The sequence below is a fragment of the Pelodiscus sinensis genome, unplaced genomic scaffold (genome assembly GCF_049634645.1).
Source record: "Pelodiscus sinensis isolate JC-2024 unplaced genomic scaffold, ASM4963464v1 ctg59, whole genome shotgun sequence".
Taxonomy (NCBI): domain Eukaryota; kingdom Metazoa; phylum Chordata; order Testudines; family Trionychidae; genus Pelodiscus; species Pelodiscus sinensis.
Window position 1 is genome coordinate 559573 of NW_027465846.1, and position 14896 is coordinate 574468.

General features: G+C 49.5%; 6 protein-coding genes and 2 non-coding genes across 8 annotated transcripts; 5 read left to right on the top strand and 3 right to left on the bottom strand.

Annotated features, from left to right (window-relative positions):
• The first annotated feature begins 31 nt into the window (after nt 1–31).
• Nucleotides 32–113, top strand: TRNAS-GCU (transfer RNA serine (anticodon GCU)). The gene has a single exon. It is a non-coding gene; the product is annotated as a tRNA-Ser (tRNA).
• Nucleotides 114–739: 626 nt separating this feature from the next.
• TRNAN-GUU (transfer RNA asparagine (anticodon GUU)) lies at nt 740–813 on the top strand. Its single transcript has one exon. It is a non-coding gene; the product is annotated as a tRNA-Asn (tRNA).
• Nucleotides 814–2073: 1260 nt separating this feature from the next.
• LOC142823714 (histone H3) lies at nt 2074–2574 on the bottom strand. The gene has a single exon (XM_075914921.1). It carries the CDS (start codon nt 2518–2520, stop codon nt 2110–2112), a length of 411 nt encoding a protein of 136 aa, XP_075771036.1. The 5' UTR covers nt 2521–2574; the 3' UTR covers nt 2074–2109.
• A 1669-nt stretch (nt 2575–4243) lies between these two features.
• LOC102454558 (histone H2A type 2-C-like) lies at nt 4244–4937 on the bottom strand. Its single transcript, XM_006128630.4, has one exon. The coding sequence runs from the start codon at nt 4868–4870 to the stop codon at nt 4481–4483; it is 390 nt and encodes a 129-aa protein (XP_006128692.1). The 5' UTR covers nt 4871–4937; the 3' UTR covers nt 4244–4480.
• Nucleotides 4938–5224: 287 nt separating this feature from the next.
• On the top strand, nt 5225–5718 carry LOC102454821 (histone H2B 8-like). Its single transcript, XM_006128631.4, has one exon. It carries the CDS (start codon nt 5284–5286, stop codon nt 5662–5664), a length of 381 nt encoding a protein of 126 aa, XP_006128693.1. The 5' UTR covers nt 5225–5283; the 3' UTR covers nt 5665–5718.
• A 5431-nt stretch (nt 5719–11149) lies between these two features.
• On the bottom strand, nt 11150–11643 carry LOC102455079 (histone H2A type 2-C-like). The gene has a single exon (XM_006128632.4). It carries the CDS (start codon nt 11586–11588, stop codon nt 11199–11201), a length of 390 nt encoding a protein of 129 aa, XP_006128694.1. The 5' UTR covers nt 11589–11643; the 3' UTR covers nt 11150–11198.
• A 280-nt stretch (nt 11644–11923) lies between these two features.
• Nucleotides 11924–12414, top strand: LOC102455573 (histone H2B 8). The gene has a single exon (XM_006128634.4). The coding sequence runs from the start codon at nt 11974–11976 to the stop codon at nt 12352–12354; it is 381 nt and encodes a 126-aa protein (XP_006128696.1). The 5' UTR covers nt 11924–11973; the 3' UTR covers nt 12355–12414.
• Nucleotides 12415–14098: 1684 nt separating this feature from the next.
• Nucleotides 14099–14595, top strand: LOC102455816 (histone H4). The gene has a single exon (XM_006128635.4). The coding sequence runs from the start codon at nt 14146–14148 to the stop codon at nt 14455–14457; it is 312 nt and encodes a 103-aa protein (XP_006128697.2). The 5' UTR covers nt 14099–14145; the 3' UTR covers nt 14458–14595.
• Nucleotides 14596–14896: the final 301 nt, after the last annotated feature.

Genomic DNA, 14896 nt, shown 5'->3' on the forward strand with positions numbered 1-14896 from the left:
TGAAGATCTAATCCAAAAGCTAGCTATAGCAGACGAGGTGGCCGAGTGGTTAAGGCGATGGACTGCTAATCCATTGTGCTCTGCACGCGTGGGTTCGAATCCCATCCTCGTCGCAGTGATCCCTTTCTTTATGCTTTCACCTGAATGCACAAACCCCAATGTGCGAGAGACCCCGTCTGGGACCTGCCTACCCACGCCAACCCTAGTTCTGTGTAGACGGGAAAGCTAAATATCAACCTGGGAATTGGTTGCCCTGTTGCAGGAAAGCTCTGGAAAAAAATCTTGCTTTGTGCACTCTCTCTCATGGTAAAAGCAGCTGTAAAAAAGTTTGCAAAGGGGGCAGGGCAGGGCCCTTTTTCTACCGGCGTTGCCTGAGCTGCCCAAGGAAGACCTGAAACAGGGAAGCTCTTCTCCCTAGCACTGTAGTTGAGGGGAACGACACAAGCACCTCTTTCGCCCTGGTTGGAGCTGCAACCGGCTACGATGCGTCCTTCTCCAAATTCTTCTCACGCTTTGGTTCTTTTGTTCCCCCCAACTTCATCCATAAAGGAATCCTTTACATAATTAGCTTCCCCATAACTCCACCCCGCACAGCTAGTCTGCACTTGTAGGGCCCGTTCCCCTGGCTTGCCCCATTGATTCTTTGTGGTGGTGATTTCACCGATTGGAAGTTTTTCAGAAGTCTCTCATCTCTTGGAAACCATACCATGATTGACCCGAGAAAGTCACTCACACGGAAGTCTCTGTGGCGCAATCGGTTAGCGCGTTCGGCTGTTAACCGAAAGGTTGGTGGTTCAAGCCCACCCAGGGACGAGTAACTATTTAATTACAGTTGTGTTTTTAACAACTTTGGAGACCCAGCTTAAAAAAACTTCATTCATGCCTTCAGCCAAATTTATCAGACCCCCCTCCCCAGTGTTTTGGTTTATTAGATCGAAGAAATTAGGCTAGCCTCATGGAAAAAAAAACATGTGTTGCTTTAGATTAGAGCGTCTATGTAGAAATACATTGTTTCTTATATGAGGATATGGCTCCATTGTGTGGCCACTTCAGTTCACACACATTCCTTTTCAGGGAAATATTATTCCCTCTCCGCCCCCAGGAATCCCAGAAGAGATTTTGGATGTCTATGCATAAAATTCAGACAAAAATATGAAAGCTAATGTTTCAAAGAAAGATTACAAGACCAGTAAAAAAGGAAGCAACTGTACATCCGGGTCAAGCTTAGATTCTGGAAAGTTAGTTACAGGAATCGATTTACACCAGCAGTAAAACGAATCCTTTGAAGAGTTATCTGCAGAGCGGGAAGCGCTGCGGAAGTCACTTTAAAAATCTTGGGAACCATCACAAAAGTATGAATAAAGACAATAGCTGGCTAACACACTACCTTCCACACCCTCATGACTTCACCAACCGAACACCAATCCACCCCCTATTTATTTTCGGATCCCTACTTTTAATATTCCATTCATCTGAGGAAGTGGGTTGTACCAACGAAAACTCATACCATCTACATGCTTTGTTAGTCTAGCAGCATTTTAAAGCCTTGTTTTAAGTTTTTCCCGTTACCGGATAATTCGGATCCCCCTAAAGCTCAAGTCTTCTTTGATTATCCTCTTCCCCTTGCTATTGAGTAAGCCAACAACCCTCCCCATGACAGCATGGCTGTGGCATCAAATATTTAAGACCATGAATTCAGAAATCCTTCGGAAACAGTGCGAAAAGATGCATTTCAGCCTGCTTCGTAAGGAATATTTTGCTACCAAGTTTGTTTTTCAGTGTAGCAAATTCAAACAGCGAGTCACAGCTGCCTCTCGGATAGACTGGCCAGAAATGTTTTCTGGAGAAATAAACAGGGAGGGGAGTAAAAATTGTAGAGCGGCAAATACCTGAGAACTTGTTAAACAATTATGACTTAAGGGGGAACCTCCCATTTACAATGAGCTTTTGCAGGACTGAACCGACAAAGCCACAAGAAACGTAACGAGCTTTACAGAGTTGGCCCCTTTGCAAAGGAAACATAATTAGTGTCTAGAAAAGCTGTGAATTTCGTCTCTTTCGCGTGGGCATGTGGTGGCTCTTAAAAGAGCCTTTGGGGGGGGGGGGGATCTAAGCTCTCTCCCCGCGGATGCGGCGCGCCAGCTGGATGTCTTTGGGCATGATGGTCACTCGCTTGGCGTGGATGGCGCACAGGTTGGTGTCCTCGAAGAGCCCCACCAGGTAGGCCTCGCTGGCCTCCTGCAGGGCCATGACGGCCGAACTCTGGAAGCGCAGGTCGGTTTTGAAGTCCTGAGCGATCTCCCGCACCAGGCGCTGAAAAGGCAGCTTGCGGATCAGCAGCTCTGTGGACTTCTGGTAGCGGCGGATTTCCCGCAGGGCCACCGTGCCGGGGCGATAACGATGCGGCTTCTTCACTCCACCGGTAGCAGGAGCGCTTTTCCGCGCCGCCTTAGTGGCCAGCTGCTTACGGGGCGCTTTGCCACCAGTGGATTTACGAGCGGTCTGCTTGGTACGCGCCATCTCTGCTACAGCGCACCGCTGAACACCTCTGCTAAGTCAGACGCAGAATAAACTATCCAGCGCTGCAGCGTGTAATTTATAGCATAACCCTGGCTCCTCATTGGCTAGCTTCGGCACTGCGACCGTTAAAGGGTTTAAATTTCCCGGGCTAAGTAGGGATTGGGCAGGAAAAAAAACCTGCCCTTTTACTGTCACGCTATAGAGTGGAGGGCTAAGCACCACGTGCTCAATCAAGATTGGGAGCGCGGGGCTGTGCTCACTGCTGGGGGGGAGATTAAGGATGCTTTGGGGATACTCAGACGGAAAGGACGGGGGGGGCTGGCTCGGTGCCTGGGGGGGGGGACAAAGGACACTGGGGGCCTGGCTCAGTGTGGGGGGGGACTGGTTCGGTGCCTGGGAGAACAGAAAGGACACGGGGGGGGCTGGCTCGGTGCCTGGGGGGGACAAAGGACACTGGGGGCCTGGCTCAGTGTGGGGGGACTGGTTCGGTGCCTGGGAGAACAGAAAGGACACGGGGGGGCTGGCTCGGTGCCTGGGGGGGACAAAGGACACTGGGGGCCTGGCTCAGTGTGGGGGGACTGGTTCGGTGCCTGGGAGAACAGAAAGGACACGGGGGGGCTGACTCGGTGCCTGGGGGGGACAAAGGACACTGGGGGCCTGGCTCAGTGTGGGGGGGACTGGTTCGATGCCTGGGAGAACAGAAAGGACACGGGGGGGGCTGACTCGGTGCCTGGGGGGGACAAAGGACACTGGGGGCCTGGCTCAGTGTGGGGGGACTGGTTCGGTGCCTGGGAGAACAGAAAGGACACGGGGGGCTGACTCGGTGCCTGGGGGGGACAAAGGACACTGGGGGCCTGGCTCAGTGTGGGGGGACTGGTTCGGTGCCTGGGAGAACAGAAAGGACACGGGGGGGGGCTGACTCGGTGCCTGGGGGGGACAAAGGACACTGGGGGCCTGGCTCAGTGTGGGGGGGACTGGTTCGATGCCTGGGAGAACAGAAAGGACACGGGGGGGGATGGCTCGGTGCTTGAGGGAGACAGCAGGGACACTGAGGGGCTGGCTCGGTTCCCGGGGCAGCGGGGACTGGAGCGTGCTCAGTGCCTGGTGGGGGAGAGACGGCGCACTGGGAGCGGGCTCAATGGGGGGGGAATCCCGAGGGGGGGGGCGCAGCCCCTGGGTGAACAGAGGGCCTCTGGGGCCAAGGGCCTCCCTCAGAGCCTGTGAATGTCACGGGCCGCCCGCGGTGGCGGATTGTCAGTAACGCGCCGGGGCAGCTGAGCCTTTTGAATTTCACGGGCTGCGCAGGGATGGTGGCCAAACACGCAACTTTCCCCACCCCCCACGGCTGATTAGCTGGCAGCGCTGCTCTCCGCCGCTTGTAGGTTAAAATTGCCGGGCTGGGCTGGATTGGCCAGAGATAAACCACCCTCCGCAGCGCGCCAACCCACCCGCCCAGCCTTGCAAGAGCTGCACTGAAATCGGTGTCAGTGCCCAGGAATGGCGCGGCGCGCACAGCGCTCAAGCTTCAACGCTGCTTTTGATTTCATTCTCCCGTACAGCGCTCAGCCGGCAGGTCTCCCACGGCCTGCCTTTGTTTGCATCCCCGCTCACTGGGCAGCTCCACATGGGATCTAAGAGCAGCCGCACCCTCTGAAATATTGGCCAACCCATCCCGGTTTCCTTTTCCTTTATTAAAATCACACCGCGGTGGAAGGGATTCACATTAGACAGGGGGGGAACCGTTCTTTAAAATAGGTTTGTTTTCATACATGGTCCCAACACGCTTTGAGGTTTTTATTGCCTTCACCTTATGTTATGTCTTTATAACAAACCCCCCAAACCCCGATAAGGATCAAACAGCTCTTTTGCCGGAGATTGTGAGTGGCTCTGAAAAGAGCCTTTGGAGTTGAGTTTTCGAGTAGCGTAGGAGTTTCCCCTCGCCTGCAAGGCGGTAGCAGCCTCACTTGCCCTTGGCTTTGTGGCTCTCGGTTTTCTTGGGCAGCAGCACCGCCTGGATGTTGGGCAGGACCCCACCCTGAGCGATGGTGACTTTGCCCAGCAGTTTGTTCAGCTCCTCGTCGTTGCGGATGGCCAGCTGCAAGTGGCGGGGAATGATGCGGGTTTTCTTGTTGTCCCGAGCGGCGTTGCCAGCCAGCTCCAGAATCTCAGCTGTCAGGTACTCCAGCACCGCGGCCATGTAAACTGGAGCGCCAGCGCCCACTCGCTCCGCGTAGTTCCCCTTGCGCAGCAGACGATGGACACGACCTACAGGGAACTGCAACCCAGCACGAGAAGACCGGGACTTCGCCTTGGCACGAGCTTTCCCTCCCTGCTTCCCACGGCCCGACATTGTAAAAGTCTAATTAACTTCACTCAAAAGACTTCAGCCACACCTAAGAGCAAAAACAAGCCTGATTCAAACCAGCGCATTCTTGACTTTTTATGCCTTCGCAATGATCAGGACAGATACTGCTGATTGGACGGCTAAAGAGCGCCTGGAAAATACCCAATGGGAAGACGTTTTCTTGACCTGACCAATCGGAAGTCAGATGCTGAAGTTATCCAATAAGATTGAGTCTTAGAGCAAAAGGTATGTAGAGAGTCCTTTTCTAGCGAGCTGACCGTTTCCCAGCCAATAGGAAAGTAGGACTTAGGCTACCTTCATTTGCGTAGCAGCCCTATAAATAAAGCGTTGGCCCTAGCGTTCCTCATTCAGCTTGTTCTGCTCGTGTTCTGTTGTTTGTTCCTGATAGCAGCGCAAAAATGCCTGATCCAGCAAAATCTGCTCCCGCACCTAAGAAAGGCTCTAAGAAAGCGGTGACTAAGACCCAGAAGAAGGGCGACAAGAAGCGCCGCAAGACCAGGAAGGAGAGTTATTCCATCTACGTGTACAAGGTGCTGAAGCAGGTGCACCCCGACACCGGTATCTCCTCTAAGGCCATGGGCATCATGAACTCGTTTGTGAATGACATCTTTGAGCGCATTGCTGGGGAGGCGTCCCGCCTGGCGCACTACAACAAACGCTCGACCATCACCTCCCGGGAGATCCAGACCGCCGTGCGGCTGCTGCTGCCTGGGGAGCTGGCTAAGCACGCCGTGTCTGAGGGTACTAAGGCCGTCACTAAATACACCAGCTCTAAGTAATCGATCTTTTAAAAAAAAAAAAAACCACAACACAACGGCTCTTTTAAGAGCCACCTAATCGATCCATAAAAGAGCTTATTGCTTTCGATGTTTTAACTTGTTAACATTTAATCTGATACGTCTGTATAGCCAATTTTGGTAAGTCATAAACATACTCCTATTGGGATGCAATAAATACTGATTCTACACCTTTTTACACTAAGTGAGGGCTAGTAACTTATTTGGGAAACGTTTCGAGGATAATTCTGTATGCTTATCAGTATTGTGCAGGTTAAACAATTGGCTCTTTATATTCAGCTATAATACTCGATTTTTTCAGACTTAAAAGGTTTTGAAAGCTAGAATCTCACCAATAGAAATATTGAATAGCTGGTTTTACTAGAATCTGAATCTTTTCACTAGAAAGACCTGGTGGGTGAGATGATGTTAGTTTAATGCAATATGTTACATTGTCTCCCTTCTGTACTAAAGGGGATTTTGATGTGGAAATACTGGGGTTTGTTTTTCAATTTTTTATCACATTTTAGACTTTCAAAAATTCAAAGTAGCATCTAGATGGTCTCCATTTTTTCCCAAGCATCACTTCAGTGGCTTAATGTTTTCATCTCAACTTAAACTTACAAATTTTCATATCAATTCGTTTTATAACTTCTATACTTGAGGCAAGCTACTGATCTCTTAAGGAATAAACTGGTCTATAAGAACGATCCTCAAATGTTTCAAGGGAATACAAAGGGAGAGCTAGAAACAATTGATATTGGTGCACACATGTTTAGTAGGAAACAAAATTCTAGAGAACATTTTCAATTTAGCCACAGGTGGAAACTAATTCAATCTTGTAAGCAGCGCGGTTGAAAGCTTTAATCAGTGTCCTACGTTGAAATGCTAATTTTTACTTGGACTAGTTTATTGAACAGTGGAGAAATGTTTGTTCATTTCCTGTGCAAAGCTCGGGGAACACAGTTGGCGCCAAAAAGCTACTTTTTGAATTTAAAGTTACGAGCTGTCTAGCGATTGGCCAGAATTCTCTGTGCGGCGCCTCATAGGCGGGAGGGAAGGTGCGTCACACTATAGGAAGGTGGGGCGGAAATGGGGGGTGGTTCCAGCTGGTTGCCCCCTCAGTTTTCCTTCTGGTCGGACTACACCCACGCGAAATTCGGTCTGCATTTGTGTCTGTCCCTGCAAATGCATTGCTTTATGCTATGACTTGCATATAGAATTTGGTTGTAAAACAAGGGTTTTTTTCCTCGTTCTTGTTCGTTTTTCCGGGTTCTATAAAGTAGCATCAACTGCTCTGCATTTGATCTGCCTCCCTATTGACTACTCCTGCTTTGTCATCCTTAGGTTTCTTATCCATTCAAATCTTGTCTAAAGTAGGCTTTTTTGTTTTCCACATCAGTTGATATGAATAGATGCTTTTGAATATTTGTGTGTTCCTATTTTCCAAAAGACTGTGTCCATCTTATCTGCGTCCATTAGCTACAATTGATCTGTCTTTCAAATGCTTAATTCACCCTCACTGGTTGTATCCAAAAGCTTCAGGGGATAGCTGAGTTAGTCTATAAAGTGCTACCAGATTATTTGTTTGTTTATCCTGTACAGACTAACAAAACATTTAGATGGGATCATGAGCTTTCATAGGCACAGCCCACTTCTTCAGATGACCAGTGTACAATTATATCCAGTTTGTGTTTTTATGTAACACTAGCATTGTGTACCATTTTAAGGGCATCAGCTAGGGGCTCAGCTGCCTTGTTCAAACATACAGTAAATGATAGTCTCTTAGGCAGAGTTAGAGAGAGTCAAGGGCCAGGAGAAACCTGTGTGTTCATCTACTCTGATTTCCTGTCTAAGGCAGGCCATCGGTCGTTTCCAAAATCCTGTTTGAAATATAGTAGCAATCCTTAAATATTGTTAGTGCTGGAGGCTCCAGCTTAACCCTTAGTAAATTGTCCCAAAGGTTAATTAACTCCACTTATATCCAGTCTAAACCCACGTGTTGTAGACTCTTCTCTGAACCCTCTCCAATCATTCATATATATATATATATATATATATATATATATATATAGTAGCTCAATGTCTGTGACTCTGTAATGCTGAAATATTGGCTGTTGCCTGATTCACGTCCTTCGCCTCCCAGCTTGGCGCTCGGCTGACTTCTGTGCTTCTCAGCCAGGCCGCTGCGGGGGAGCAAGTGGCCATTTGGGCTCCGCGGTACCCCAAGTGAGAGGCAGAAGGGGGAGGAGAAGAGAGTGAGAGGCAGGAGGAGGAGGGAGGGAGAGAGAGACCCCCAAAAATCCCATCTTATGACAGGCTATCGGCTAGTTTATCAATATTTTTCTATAATTGTGGGTACCAGAACTGCTGCCAAATAAACAGGTTACAAAAAGCCTCACTACTCCTAGACACTCCCATTTATACACTTGTGGCCTGTATTATATGGTTGGCCCTCAGTGTTGTAGTGGGATTGTATGTTCAGCTAATTATCCACTAGGATCCTCCAATTATTCTCACTGCTTCCCAGTCTAGGGGCCCCCATTCTGTAAGTATGGCCGCTGTTCCTTCTTCTGCGATGTCTAGCTTCTCATCTTTCTGTATTAAAAGGCTTTGTTTGGTTTTGCCTATTCACCAAGCAACCTGGGATCACGCTGGTGCCCAGTAGGGGTGGTGCATCTTAACATGCTAGAGCCAGCCTGTCTGGATGCCCTCCTTGGACAGCAGGGGTGGACCCATCACTGTGACAAGGCTGCTTTGGGATCTCCTCCTCCATCCCATTTGCTGCATAGCATCAGTTGCTCCTGATAATGACAGGTTCTGATCATTCACATGGATAAATCTGGTTTGGCCAGAGGGATTTTAAAGTGCAACTTACATCTGTTACCTCACTCAGCTGCCTTAAAGATTCCCTCCCAAACAACCAGGTCTGGGAGTCGTGAAATTCCTGTGCAATAGGGGTGTAAGCTAGAATTTAATGACACAATGTGTGTGTCTGGTGCTAAAGTGTTCCCCCTTGTGTGATAGAGGGGCAGAGGCTCATTCCACTGTGAACAGAATTCTGGGCTGAGCTGGTGAACCGAATGGGAGTTGTGTCTGTAATATGAGAACTTTGGAATCTTACATCCAGTCAGTTCCCAGTGTTCAGGAAATAGTTCTGGCATCAATGATCAGAGTGATTTAGGGGAACCAGGGATGGATTTGAAAGCCAAATAGGGAAACATTAAGCTCCTACCAGTTCTTTAGCACAGGCCCAGCCTCAAGCATTTCTGCAATTGCCTGTAGATTACATAATTGGTTGATGCCCTGTAACCCCCTCTAGCATACCCATCAGCATCCCCTGCAAGCTGGGTGCTTGTGCAGCTGCTCATGAGAAATTCAAATGCCACCCAGCTGACTAGCAGAGCACTCTCAGCTAGGTTTTGTTTCCACTGGTGGTGCACATTTCCACATGCTTTGGTGGGGAGAGCAAAATTTATTCTGCACATGGATGAAAAAGATTAGAGAGACCATTCATACCTACCCCCTTTTTACCTCTGCTTCTCCTCCCAATTCACATATTGATACAGGTATACTGAAAAAATTTCTCTCCCACACAGCAAGGTTACTTGGGGTACACGGGAAGGGAATGCATGGGCCTGGGCAGAGGTGTACACAGCTCGTGGACTGGGAGACAAGAGAATGGCACTGTAGAAGAAGGATGCCGCATGCAGAAACCCATGCAAGGGAAGGAAGGACGTTCTGGAAGTTCACACAGAGATCCTACTGGGTGAAGGAGGACTGGAGGCATACAGACATTGGACCATGGAGGGGAGAGCTGAAAGACCCAGTGTCATGGACTCCCAGGACCAAGGCTGGAGCTGTTCCAGAAAGGAAGACAGGCAGGACTCCAGAGTAGCATGCCTACTCTATCACCAGGGCAAAAGGCCTACATGGCAGCAGCCTTCATGGGTCTGACTCTTAGAGCTTTCAGCCCCATTTTCATCATGCACTCCCTGCAGGGAATCTGTCTGGGGAAGCTAAGAGGACTACCACCAGTGCCTCCCAGCCAGCAGGTTTATTAGTTGACAAGAACACAGGACAGATCTTGTTAGCACAAAAAGCAGGAACATTCACGTAAAGTCCACTTTGCAGAGAGGAGGGCCCAGAGTCAAAGCTCAGGCCCTCTCTCTGGGCTCCAAGCCAGGAAATACTGGCTTCTTTCAGCACTCTGACTGCCTCCGGTCTTTTGTCTTACCAAGCAAAGTGTCCCTGGTCTCTTCCCTCTCCTGGTTCTCAGGTGACAAAGGGCAGCAGCCATTGCTTAAGGTGCAGGCAGCTGGAGACACCTCACCTGCTCCAAGGTTCCCAACACGCAGGCAGTGGTGCAATACAGAGAAACAGGCATAAGCAATGTTCATGCAAAATAGACTCACATACAAGAAGGGAAGAGTGCTCTGTCAAACACCTAATATGGGGGGAGGGAGCAGATGAACACCCTGCCCTGCCAAGAGGTGTGGGGAGTTCTCAACCAGGTTGCAGTTTCTGGAAAGCATTTTAGAGGCTTTCCATCTGTTTCCTGCACATAAACAAGCCACCTACAAAAAAAAGCACTTTTTCCTTTCCATACAACACCCACCCAACCCAGCAAACTGTGATATTGTGAAGGCCAAAACTGTAACAGTTCAGAAAATAAGCTAATGGAAGATCAATCCAATGGCTATTAGCCAGGGTGTTTAGGGATGCTTGGGGTTGCCTTCCCCAATCTCCAACTACCACAGGGAGGGAACAGGGTCCCCTGATTGCCTGTTCTGTTAATTCCCACGGATGTACACTGCACCAGCCCCTATCAGAAAACATACTGAATTAGACAGGCCATTGGTTTGATCCACTATGTCCATTCTTAAACAGCCCTTATTTCACACCCAATTTTATTCATGGGCTGAGAGCATGCTCCTATTTTGTAGCTGCTGTAATGAGAGCAGAGGAGAAAACCTGGGCAGATTTTGCAAATCCATTTTAGGTCCAACTAGTAACCCCCAGGCAGAGCGAGCTGTAGTTAATCTCTCCTGGCCTAAGCCAGAATAGGGCTACACTTTCAGAGGCAAAAAGAGAGGGCATGAGTCTCACACATGGAATATTAATATATCTGGACTTGTGGAGCTCACATGGCAAAATACTCAAAACTCAAGCAGTTTAGAATGTATTGTATTCTTGATTTTTAAAAGGCCCTCCCATCAGATAACTTCAAAAACTCTACTAAAAGAACCCAATTTTTCTCCTTACTTTAATTGTACTGTAACTCACACCACTGCAAATGCCTTTGGGAGGAATTGATTTCATAGGGGGAAAAGCCCTGATACCAAACCCAGTCTATTTCCAGAGTGTTAAAAGCCCCATTTTTCTGTTTATATGCACTTTTACATCACTCCTCTGCCTACTTCTGAACAAGTTGAATTCCCCACCCCATAGACACGGGTTTCAGACACCAGCTCTTTTTGAAGCTGTGGGTGGCTCTTAAAAGAGCCTTTGGGTTCAGGAAATTCAGAGCCGCCTCCTTATTTGCCCTTGGCTTTGTGGCTCTCGGTTTTCTTGGGCAGCAGCACCGCCTGGATGTTGGGCAGAACCCCACCCTGAGCGATGGTGACTTTGCCCAGCAGCTTGTTCAGCTCCTCGTCATTGCGGATGGCCAACTGCAGATGGCGGGGGATGATGCGGGTTTTCTTGTTGTCCCGAGCGGCATTACCAGCTAACTCCAGAATCTCAGCCGTCAGGTACTCCAGCACCGCGGCCATGTAAACGGGGGCGCCGGCACCCACTCGCTCCGCATAGTTTCCCTTGCGCAGCAAACGATGAACGCGGCCGACGGGGAACTGCAGCCCAGCACGAGAAGATCGAGATTTAGCCTTGGCGCGAGCTTTACCTCCCTGTTTTCCACGACCAGACATCTTAAAAAATTTCAAACACAAGTAAAAACTCAAAACTACTCCAGATACGATACTGCGCTTTTTCCGCTTCAGCCTTTTATAGGCTCGGGCAAATGAGGCGAGCGACTTCTGATTGGCTCTGCCTCAAACAGCCAATGGGAGCATTACTTCTCCACCTAGCCAATAGGGACTTAGGATGCTACGACTATCCAATAAGAAGGGGAAAAGTTAGAGCTAGCTTGTGTAGCTTGAGAAGACAACGGCGGTGACGTGTTACTCAGTGTTAGCCAATAAGAAAGTAACAATTAGGCTCCTTCATCTGCATAGTTGCTCTATAAATAAAGGGCGTTCTCCCACACCATGCTTCATTCATCTTTTGTGCTTTGCAGTTTGTGTATTTTTCACGATGCCTGAACCAGCAAAATCCGCTCCCGCGCCCAAGAAGGGTTCCAAGAAAGCGGTGACCAAGACTCAGAAGAAGGGCGACAAGAAGCGCCGCAAGACCAGGAAGGAGAGTTATTCCATCTACGTGTACAAGGTGCTGAAGCAGGTTCACCCTGACACCGGTATTTCCTCTAAGGCCATGGGCATCATGAACTCCTTCGTCAATGACATCTTTGAGCGCATCGCCGGGGAGGCGTCCCGCCTGGCGCACTACAACAAGCGCTCGACCATCACCTCCCGGGAGATCCAGACCGCCGTGCGGCTGCTGCTGCCCGGGGAGCTGGCTAAGCACGCCGTGTCTGAGGGCACCAAGGCTGTCACCAAGTACACCAGCTCCAAGTAATTTGTATCGCCTTCAGAAGCTGTTACTTCCTAAAATCCAAAGGCTCTTTTAAGAGCCACCCAACTTCTCCTATCAGAGCTACAGTCACTGTTTTCAGTACAAAACCATGAAAGTACAGCAGGTTTTGCATGGAATGTAGTTCTAGAATAGCATAATGTTGTGTTCCTTTAACAATTCTTGAGACCACTCGTGCCTTTTAACAGGCATAAGCAGTTTCCTTAGTGTAAATATACAAGGTTTTTTAAAGTTAATATGACTTGGAAACTAGTAAGGCTGTTCTCACGTGGGTGGGCAAGAGGAAACTGAAATCTCTCCCTACGTTTCTTCTAACTGGTATAGTTTTGAGGTGCTCTATACTTCACGCCTGAAGCCTAATGTGTTCATAGGAAAGTGGAGGGACAGCCAGGGTTTTGAATCGATTTTTTACGGGGACGTTGAATTTCTAAAACCAAGTTCTCTTGGCTTCCCTGAGAAAGGATAGGCAAGGACTTTTTTTTCCCCTGTTTCCTAAACGGGGTTTCACCGCTGTTTGCTAATCTCCGTTAAAGCTGCTTTCGGGCGGGATTTCTAAAATCGGATTGGGTGGGGGTGAAAGAGGAGAAGCTTGTTTGCCTTTGTTACAAAAATGGCGCCAAAGCCGGCCCTGGAAAGGCGGGGGGGGAGGGAGAGCGATTTCCCGTAAGCGAAAAGCCAGCTGTCGCATTGAAACACCCGGTGAATTTCATTCCGGGCCGGGAGGGGCATTTTGATCCTGTTTACACCACACCGACCCAAGGAAACCGCCCATCCCGGACAGGCTCATACCAACGGAGGGAGAAATCTCAGTCAAAAGTCAAGCTTTGAAGGGCCTCCCTCTTGTCTCGCCCCTCTCAAAAATCATGAGATTGGCTTTAAAATCACTGTATTATGTACAGCCTTTTTATTTGCCTGAGTCTTTCCGGTGGCCTGATCTGGGGGGGTCACTTTTTGAAGCTTGCTGCACACGCAAGAAGACTGGAAAAGTTATTTTTTCGTTAATGAAGCCTGAACTCATCACATTAGCCACTTGACTGTAGGAGCCAGGGGAGAGGGGCGCTTTGAAAATCTCTTAACACTTGTCTCCTGACCAAAAGACAGAAAGAGGCTGACCACACAGTAAAAGGAGAACATTCTGCCCTTCCTGCCTTGATTTCCCTCCCTATCCCCATCCCCAACCCCAAATCTGGAGTCGGTCCCACCGAGACAAGGGGTAGGGTGCTCATAAAATGTTCTTTTTCTAATGCAATCACAATAAAGCGTTTCAAAGCAAATAGCCTCCACTGGGCAGAATGCACTTGGGATTAGGGGGAAATTAAATTGATTTTATTTCTAGTGTGTTAGGAAACTAAAAATCCTAGCCAGTAAAGTGCGGAGCTTGCAGGAGGCGAGGCTCAGCAGTTTGGGGTCCTGGGCAGTGAGAAGTATCCCCATCCCCTTACAGCTCTGGTGGCCTCAAGGGGAGGAGGGAAGAATTCATTCACCTTCATTCCGTGTTCACTGCTTGTCCTTAGGCACTTCCGCTTGGGCGCCAAGCTTTGCTGTTCAAATTTAAAAATGCCCGCTGCTTGATGATTGGCTGAGAGGCCAAGGCGCCATCTTTCATTGGGGAAGCCGGGAGCGCCGTTCAGGCCGGCATTAGGGGCGGGGAAAGAGGCGGGCGGCGGCGCCAGCTCTCGCTCAGTTTTCACTCAGGTCGGACCCCTTGCTATATAAAACCTTAGCATGCCGCTGCCTATTCAGAGTTGCTGTGGTAGTAAGAGTTCTTCGTGCAGAATGTCTGGTCGTGGCAAAGGCGGGAAGGGGCTGGGGAAAGGAGGCGCCAAACGGCACCGCAAGGTTCTCCGGGATAACATCCAAGGCATCACCAAGCCCGCTATTCGCCGTCTGGCTCGCCGCGGCGGTGTCAAGCGTATCTCCGGGCTGATCTACGAGGAGACCCGCGGGGTGTTGAAGGTTTTCCTGGAGAACGTGATCCGCGACGCGGTGACTTACACCGAGCACGCCAAGCGCAAGACCGTGACGGCCATGGACGTGGTGTACGCCCTGAAACGCCAGGGCCGCACTCTCTACGGCTTCGGGGGTTAAATCGCTGCGTAAAGCTTCGTGTCGCTGTTCCACCAAAGGCCCTTTTAAGGGCCACCCACTTTCGCATAGAAAGAGCTGGGCTCGCCCTAGAAAAGCTTTTTACTCCTAGGCTGGTAAAACGGTTTTGCATGCGGCGAAAATGATCGGGTGAGTCTCTTGACTTTCCGCTTGTGCTGGGTAGACAAGGGGGTTGTTTTAGGTCCCCTATGGAGCTGGCACTGAGGACTGGGAAGAGGCTGTTGAAAGATGCTGAGCATTTAGGGCTTGTAATGAAAGGGGTCTTGTCTACTGTAACATGGCAAGGCTGGGGCTAGGACCTGCACTTCAGGGTCCCTAGCAATGCCTAGGTCTAGCTAAGCACTCAGTGTCTCCTTTTTCAGTGCCGAGGTTGGGGCTCAAGTAACCAGTGTGTTTCTTTCCCCAGTGGCTCATGCAGCTA

Coding starts and splice junctions, on each gene's coding strand:
- LOC102455816 (XM_006128635.4), top strand. CDS start 14,146: ATGTCTGGTCGTGGCAAAGGCGGGAAGGGGCTGGGGAAAGGAGGCGCC.
- LOC102455079 (XM_006128632.4), bottom strand. CDS start 11,588: ATGTCTGGTCGTGGAAAACAGGGAGGTAAAGCTCGCGCCAAGGCTAAA.
- LOC102455573 (XM_006128634.4), top strand. CDS start 11,974: ATGCCTGAACCAGCAAAATCCGCTCCCGCGCCCAAGAAGGGTTCCAAG.
- LOC142823714 (XM_075914921.1), bottom strand. CDS start 2,520: ATGGCGCGTACCAAGCAGACCGCTCGTAAATCCACTGGTGGCAAAGCG.
- LOC102454558 (XM_006128630.4), bottom strand. CDS start 4,870: ATGTCGGGCCGTGGGAAGCAGGGAGGGAAAGCTCGTGCCAAGGCGAAG.
- LOC102454821 (XM_006128631.4), top strand. CDS start 5,284: ATGCCTGATCCAGCAAAATCTGCTCCCGCACCTAAGAAAGGCTCTAAG.